Raw genomic sequence first — 9,153 nt, forward strand, 5'->3', positions numbered from 1 at the left:
ACATCGATCTAGTTCGAGTTCACGGGTGGGAAGTCACGGGTTTGACTGCCGTTCCAGTGCACTTTCACGGGTAGAAGGTTGGAAAAACACGGATTACGGGTTGCCTGGAACACGGCATTAATTCCTAAAAGTTGCGTTGATGGACAAAATGTGTAAGTATCATACACTTTTGTTGATCACAGAGCTTGTTTTTTAGTGATAATCCAAAAGCCTATGAGAAAATCCTATTGGGTTGGCTTATAAAGTGACGCTTTACCTGCACCACTCTATTACCACCCGATGTGCGATCCACCAATCAGAGAGGTTCCTGAATTTCAATAGATTTTTTGATTGGTTAAAATTTGAGTCCCAGATCACCCACAAGATCGACACATATGATGCCATTGATTCCCAAACTTTTTTGTCAGCTGAACCCCTTTGACCTAAAATATTTACTTGAATACCCCGAGTTTTGAAGTTATTATTTCAATAATTTAACAACACATTTGCATGTTCTCATTTGTTGGTTAATGGCCACTTGATGTGCAGGCAAACAAATAAAATATTGAATCTTTTTAGTAAGTGTTTTCTTTATTTTTATTAAAACATCATTTACATTTTTATGATTTAATTAATTATTAGCTTTTCATTCCCTGCAGTTCCGTCACAAACCAACAAGGGATTGCAACCCCGGATCTGCATTATGCGAGCAGAACCTGACGTAGGCATCTGTTCACCAGTGAGATTTTCAGACAAGCGAGTGGAGTTGATTTCAAACTGGCATGGCTATTTTCACACCCACAAACATGTTAGACATTCCTGTCCACCAGAGATTACTCTAGGCGGCCCAAGGCTTAAAAAGCAAACTTTAGCTTCACATATTTTCACACATAATTGTATGCAGAAATGTGCCATTGCAATGACCTGTTTTTTTTTTTTTCTACGGTCAGTTCAGTTACTGTCATGGCAGAGCAGCAGTTTGAAGAAAACATTTTGAGGAACTAATAACTTAAATAAAACACATGGCAAGGTAGCTACGTTGAGTCTCATGGTTTATCACAGCACTGTAATGCAATAATATTAAGTATGTACAACAGGACCATGTGCAAGCAATGCGCTCGACAAGCATTTGAGTGTTTGCATACTTATTTATAGCCTCAGGGAAAGTATGCATGCTTTATTTATTTATTTTTCAAGAGTCCTGAGCAAGTTTGGGAAAATCTCAGAATTGAAAAATTGGAATTTGAATGGGAAACATATTGTTTTATCTGTCCATAAGGCCTATACACCTTCAAACTTCCAGGCTTTTTAAAAAAAAAAAATACTTTCAAACAAGGCTTTATCAAACCACAACACGATTTTGTCTCGAAAAACTACTTTTCTAGTTAAAAATGACAGATCATTTTACCTCTTAACATTCAAAATGAAAAGTGACACACAATCCTTGCAGTGCATCTGGACGGCTATGACTTGGTTAGAGTGTTACATTTAACAGACAATTTCACAACACTTCAACATAAATTACATGCAGAGAAAACACAAGAGTCACATTATTTCACAAGTACATTCAAGACGTTCAAAGGCACAGGAAAACAAGTATCTTGACACAAAGAACAGGTCTGTAGCTACTGAACGGCACCACGCATGTCGTCATGCTTATCTGGTTATACTATAATTATGTACAATCGGAATCTCTCACATGAAAGAAATGACTGATTCATGTCAGCCTACATACATATGAAGACACATGTCATTGACTTATTGTCGTATTTACATAAATTAAAGCACAATAAATATGTTGACACTATAAATACAAGCAGGCAGCTTTCATATGTAACATTTGAAGATTTGATTCACTTGACAACAAACGTGTACAAAGTGACGGTAGAATGTGCCATTTTTACCGTTGACCTGGAAAGCACAAGCCTGATAATGATCATGGAATGATAGCTTCAGGATAGTTTCTCTGTCTTTAGACAGTCCAAACATAGAATGTCCCCTCCAAAACTGGAAAATCATCCATTATTGAACGCCCACAGAACATGCCTTAAACATTTTTCAAGTTCTTCTGCCGAACGCAGTTGACAGGGCTCCTGGTCTTCAAACAATTACTGTAGTGGTTGAGGGAACATAACGTATCCCTTTGACGTCACAGTTTGCTTTATCTCACTCAGTTTTTAGATCAAAAAGCAAAGCAGATTGCCATTGGAGTGGCAGACAAATACAGTATGTTCATAGAAAGATAGATGGATGATAGGTTGGATGGTAGATAGATAGATAGATGTTGTTTCAGCTTAAAGTAAGCGTTTGTTCTGCCTTTATATTTTCTAAGCCTTCTAAGTTTAGTCAACTCAAATATCCAAGTTGTCACTAGATAATTTCAAGTTGACTAAACTTAAAATTTTAAGGCAGCAAGAACACTTCCTTTTTATAAGTTTACAGTATATATTATTCCAGAATCTTTAAACCTCGTTAAGCCTTGCTTTCCAAAGCATATCGATTTTTAGATGGATCCATCCAGTTCATCATCATTGTCCTCATCACTTCAGATCATCTGAACAGTCTTGTTGAGCTGTGTGGTCTCCACAGAGGTGCAACTGGGTTGGTACAGCTCAATTTGGCCTGCTGGATTCTTGGAAATGGACGTTTTGAACAAGGAGTTCCTGGAGGGCATTAAGGTAGTCTTACACAGCGCCCCCCAGAGAAAGCGCAGAACCGAGGGGCTGAGGATGATGAACACCCAGGGGTCAATGATGGAGTTGACCGAAAGGAACCGCAGAGCTATTAGATCAGCGTTGTTTTTTCCAGGATTTTCCACAGAGTTGATGTACACACGGAACTAGAGAGAAGAAGGTAATTCAGAGGTGTCATGCAACATAACCACAGATGAACTTTGACAGATGACTATGTCTTAAGCAACGATTATTTATTCCGAACTCACCACTGTGAGACTTACCAAAGAAACCAGAGAAGCATGAAGATGCATATCTATTTTCAAAAATACTGTATCAAGCAGAAAAAAAACGTTGATATTTATTTTTCAGAAGAGTATCAACAATTGGAAATCTTATTTCTGGTCAATATAGACTTCATGCATCGTTGGTTTTTAGACCTTTAGATAGATTGAAAAACAAAAAGTCTAATTTATTAATAATTAATCCCAGTTGGTCACGTATCACCATGTTAATTCAGCATGTTTTGTGACAGCCGCTAGCACTAGTTGTAATGAAAGCATTGTGGTGAGATCTGGATCTGGCCTCTGTATACACTGTCTGGTCCAAAGTATAGTTTTGCATTTTCTGATTTTAAAAGTCCACATCCCGCAAATCACATCTAATTGGGCGAAACCATTATCATTGTTGACAAGCTTCTATTAAGACACCAGCTCATTTATCAATATTAATGACGACAATGTGAATGCGTTTCATCTAAAGCACAAGATAATGTGCATAAATCACATTACTTTTATCAGCGGGTTATTACTCTAAAATTACAGATAAGAATTGAGACGTATATTTCGTATAAGATACTTCCCTTGTACGAAAAAGAAGTTTATTCAAGTGTTCTATTAGTATACTTATTTTAAGCTAAAAAAAAAGAATGTATACTTTCAGTCTACTTTTTATATACTTCTCAGAAATATACTTAAAATTGCACTTAAGTATACTTGACTCATACTGACAGAAAAGTATATTTGGCCTATACTTGTACTCAGATATACTTAAAAGTATAATTAAATATTCAGAATATATTTGGCTTATAATTGCATTTAATCTTTTGATTGAACTTTTACATAGTTTTACACACAGTCTTATTAAACTTACATTGTTTGAAAATATGGATAAGAACATTGATATAAAACATATGTTCCTAATTCTGCGTATCTGAATTTTTGTGTAGCCTAGTACACTGGTAGTGTACATAGGAATTTACTTAAAATCTACTTTACTCTTTAAGCTATAATAAAATGTTTTAAAAAATGTGTTAAAGTACGGTTAAAGGTATATTTCATGTATAAAAAATGTATATCTATATTTGAACATTGTATACTGAAAATGCAGTGGTAAATAAGTATAATGTAATGTTCACTTTAGGAAAACTTACAAGTATACTTGCAGTATAAAGTACTAAACTAGTTTACACTTCAAAGTGTACTTTCATAAACTAAAAATAACAGATGCAGTACAAATGAGACACCTTTGTGCACTTAAAGTTTACTTCCGTTGCACTTATAGTACCTTAAACGTATACTTTTATATACTAAAAGTGGGCCAATTTAGTCCCAAGCAGTATTGAAATAGTACACTTATAAGTACTACTAGTACACATTGATATTAGTACTTACTACATAAAGTATGCTTAAAAATATACTTGAACATTACTTAAGTATACTTCAAAAAATGAACTTGAAGTATACTTCTTGTTCATAAGGCTATCAGTCATTTCCCCCACTGATTCCATTTTTAGGAGCTTTTGCTTTGACTAAGATTTAAGCAAACAATTATGTGGCCTCATAAGATTTTAGGTGTGCATAAAACAACTCAAAATATAAACATAACCAAGGCGCAGTCTGCCAAAACTTGGCTTTGCTCTTTCTGTCACCAATGGAAGTAATATATATAATCCACTCTCTAGATGTCTCCATCCTGGAGTTCCCATCAATGACTCATAAGATCACGTTAAAAACATTAGATCGTTTCACTGTTCATTCTTCCTAAACATAACAGACACAGAACAGAGCAGAAATGATTCATATTATTTTGCTAAGTTTGTTTACTTCTACTCATAGTGTTTTATTACATAACCACACAAAAGTGCAGATAAACATACTGTAGAAGTTTTGTTTAGTAGGATTGTTTGGTCAGGAGAATTTTTTTTTTCACAGACCAAGTATGATGAAAGTATTACGAAATTCTCATGCACTGCATTTCATTAAACTGGAGTCTTAAAAGTAAAGTCCGTAATCTCTTTGTATATTAAAATATATTCTCCTATCCCATTTTAATATGCAGAAATCATGCAAGTCAGCCACTTGTAGGTTAATTTCCCTTTCAAAAAGTGTAAACACCGATACTAAAACCTGTTTGTAAACATGGTTTGAAAAGAACCACTTTTCAAATTCATCAGTGCAAATATACATTTAAAGTCATGTTTTACGAAACATTTCTATTTGATCAAGTAAAATATTTCTCACAGACTATCAAATCTGAAAGAAGTGAGTATATTGTAATGAAATCTAATGATTCTGATTATGCGTGATCTTTCACCAGACAGGAGCATTCACCTAGCCTGTCCCACAAATTTAGTCAGTGGGTTGCTGGGATATGAAATTATATTACTTGTAATTTATGCTGAAATTCAATTGCCCTTAATAAACTCAATTCAAACGAGCTAATCAGCAATACGTTTGCAATGCAGTCTGAGTCAGAAGGAGCCACAAACACTAAACTGTAATACTTTAATGTCAGTTCGCCTACTGTTAATATCATTTCTAAATAACTAACATGGCTGACATTGTTCCAGGTCATTGAAGGGTGAGTGAGGGGTGTTTGAGTCTGGTTTAAGCAAGACTTGGTCTGTCATTACCAATAGTCTTGTGTGTTACAAGCTTTTCACAAGAATTAATAATACACTCCAAGAAAAATACCTAAATCTCACACTGACAGTTATTGTTGGTATGATGGAGATGGGAGGATTACAAAAAAGTGGCTCCATATCATGATCTTGAATTTGATCCACAAGATCTCAGTAAGCTGTCCTTTTCGAAATGTTAAATGCTGCACTGATAATGATGTGTCCGTGGTATTTCATATCATAAATACCAGCTTCTCCAAGACAGGTCAAAACCTTTTCATTTTTAGAACTATTCCGTTCTGTCAATAAATCCGCAAGAAAATATGTGGTTACTTAGAAACCATTACACCCCCATGCCCAGTACCATTAACTATAATATGGAAGCATCCATGCTGTTGTTTGCTTTTCAATTACTTTGTCCAAATCTAACCAGTTGGTTGTTTTTTAACAGACTTAATCTGCAAAAGATGGTTGTATAATTATATTAATTATATTATATTAATGCAAGCAAGGTAATACTTACATTTTCTATAAATATTTACATCCATCTTTTTATATCTGTTAATCTTTTTCTTACTCATCCTTTCTCAGATATTGTTGAATATATGAATATATTTTCCCTAGGGTAGATAAGCAAGAAGGTTTGCAATCTCATTAATATTAATATTAAGGAGGGAAATATTAAAAATCAGTGTAATCCCTTTTTTCATAATATTTCAATTGATCAATAACGTGTATTAAATTTTTTGTCTCTTTATAAAGTATTTATAAAGGAAATGTCTTTTGAAACTTACATGTATTATTACATTTTAAATGCATTGTTAATTTAAGAGAAGTTACTACAAATCACTTTCCTTCTTCCTAATAAGATACTGTAAATCTTACCATTAATGGCAGGGAACAAATGACAAATATGACTGTCATGACGACCAGAAGAGTGAGATGTTCCACCTCCTCTGCCCATGAGAAGTACCTCCTGTCCCTTTTACTCCGGGTCTGCACCGATCCTCGGTTCATTTTGCGCCTCCGGTACATTAACACCAGATGATACACTACAAAACAGTTGCATGCCACTATAACTATAACAATAAGCAGCAACACAGTAGCATAAACGTTGGCATAAGCCCGGTCCTCAGGCTTCTCTGGATTCATGGCAATGAAACACCACGTCCCAGGACAATATTGTACATATTCCCCAAAGCCTGCAAACGGCATCAAGCAGAACAGAAAGCAGGTTAGGTAAATGCAAGGGATGGTGATGTATCCACAGCGCTTGGTGATGTGCCTTGAATAGTGGTACGGGTACCCGATGGAGAGACACCTCTCCAGTGCCATGGAGAGGAGGATGGAAAGTGTCCCCAGACTGAAGAAAGTCATTGCAAATCCAAAATACTGACACACTGCTCGAGACTCGCTCAACCCAACAAGTGTGGTTTTGGTTGAGTATGCAACCTGCACCAGGGGACTGACCAAGCAGGTTCCCATTAGATCCGTAATGACCAACGTGGTCACCAACAAATGGAACAGAGATTGCCGCTGCCGGTTCTTCTCTTTCCTCCTGCGGAACTCCAGGAGAATCAACGCAACCAGGTTCCCGAGCACTCCAGCTGCAAACATCAGCGCACTGATGGCCGGGCCCCCGTTCTCCACGGTCAGACTATCACGACAGGTTTCGTTCTCTGTGACCATTCCTGCAGTGGACATACCAAAGCTCCTGTTGTAGATCTTAAGTGAAAAGCTTCCTTGAATCAGTTTAGGTTGGCATGTTTGAGAGAGCCCAACTCTACATTAGAAAAATCCTTTTTTTCAAATTCAAATGCTGGTTCACCATAGTAAAAGTGTGGAGTTCATCAATCTAACCACATTACAGATCCATACCAGTATTTCAATGCCTCTGGAGTCAGACAGACTTGCCTCTTTGTCTGCCCCATGCTCTCGAAGGCAAAGAGGCAGTGGTGGGAGAACGTAGTGTGAGCCATGAGTTCCTCTGCTGAATGAGCGGTTTACTGGTGAAACAACGTCATTGTCTTGACCCCACCCTCCCCCCACACACACACACACACACACACACACACACACACATGCAGACTGATCCAGACACAGGACTGAGAAATTCGAGCTTCCTTAAAACCTCGTGTGCCGTTGAGACTCTGCTTCCTGACTGTTTGGGGTCCCAAAGAGCCCTGTGATGTACAAATAACAATAATCAAATAGCTATTATGATGCTAAAAACTTTTAAAATGGCCTTGAATGGGTCTCTTCAGGGTTACATGCGATTTAAGCCACTAAATTTGTCAAAACTAGAACTAAATAATGACCACTATCCCTGAAATTACAACTTAAAATGACCATCATACCACCAAGGATCCTTAAAATAACTGGTGGCTTAAGATACATTTTTTAAAATATATAATTCTGTATCAATTTGACAGATTTGTTAAAGATCCAGGACAATAAATGAAATACATAAATACATTTGTACATCTCCAAAGTTTTGTTTGCTAAGTGCTCTTTAGATTTATTATGTAGAGGCATAGTAACAAATCTAATTTCTTGTGAAGGATCACTATCAAACCTTCTCAAAACGTCCCTGAAACATTTATCTTTGGACAGGTCAGTTGGCTTCTTTTCCAACAATAACAAATTTTGCCGTCCTCTTTTCTTTATTCTCACATAATTAAATATTTTTGTCCCCCTTGAGACAACCAAAGTTTCTGAATGCTGAGAGATGTTAGAGAACTTGGCTTTAAGGTTGGGCTGTTCGCTCACAACATGCTGCTACGTGTATAATTGTCTTGCCCGAAGGGATTTTTGTACTCTTTTTTACTTTAGGGCTTCATGGTCCCTTTTTTAAATGTTTTATGCGAATATAAAACAGTAACACATTTCCAATATATATATTTTTAATGTATAGGCCTACTGCTGTTTTAAAATGCTTTGTTCATATTATTAGCTATGTAGCCTAGGCACATTTCCATCTAAGTAACACAACTTTTTTTTTACCTTAAATGTGAAGCTTGTATTTGTGTTAGGCATACTATGGCAATGATGATGGTTTAATTTGCAGAGCTCTCGTGTCGACTTGCCTGTTGTTGCATAGGGGAATACACTGCATGTGTTAGCTACCGAACAAATAGCTCGGTTATGCTCATGTTGACAAACCAAACACGGTTATGAACATAGCAAACTGTCCTGAAACTTGAAACGTCTGGATCAATTCCACTGAAAATGAGGAACATCACACGAAGGCTACATCAGGAGACGATCAAATTTCACTTTGCCTACGTTAAAGAAGACAAAAGACACACTAATTAACAAAACAATAGAGGCCTAAAGGAAACTAGTTGTGCAATTTATGATTGTAGGATGAATAAATGAACCAGACAAGTCAGGTAAAACATACATTTACTTGTGTTTTAGAGGTGTGATAACACAAGTTTATCTAAAATCGTATTACATTTTTACCGATTACAAGCCAATTTTCAAAAGTTAGTTAGGTTTAATTTAGTGTCATTTGTTTTTATCTTGCGCCCTCTACAGGCTAAATAAGGTAAGGCACACTGCTATATATATATGTTTACTGTCACTTTTGATCAATTT

General features: G+C 36.2%; 1 protein-coding gene across 1 annotated transcript; it reads right to left on the reverse strand.

Annotated features, from left to right (window-relative positions):
• Positions 1 to 556: 556 nt before the first annotated feature.
• ptger2a (prostaglandin E receptor 2a (subtype EP2)) lies at positions 557 to 7,551 on the reverse strand. Its single transcript, XM_079833925.1, has 2 exons — positions 6,439 to 7,551; positions 557 to 2,818 (listed from the first exon to the last, which is right to left on the reverse strand). The coding sequence occupies exons 1-2, from the start codon at positions 7,255 to 7,257 to the stop codon at positions 2,525 to 2,527; spliced, it is 1,113 nt and encodes a 370-aa protein (XP_079690051.1). The 5' UTR covers positions 7,258 to 7,551; the 3' UTR covers positions 557 to 2,524.
• Between the last annotated feature and the right edge of the window lie 1,602 nt (positions 7,552 to 9,153).

This window comes from Gobio gobio (assembly GCF_949357685.1).
Source record: "Gobio gobio genome assembly, chromosome: 13".
NCBI lineage: Eukaryota > Metazoa > Chordata > Actinopteri > Cypriniformes > Gobionidae > Gobio > Gobio gobio.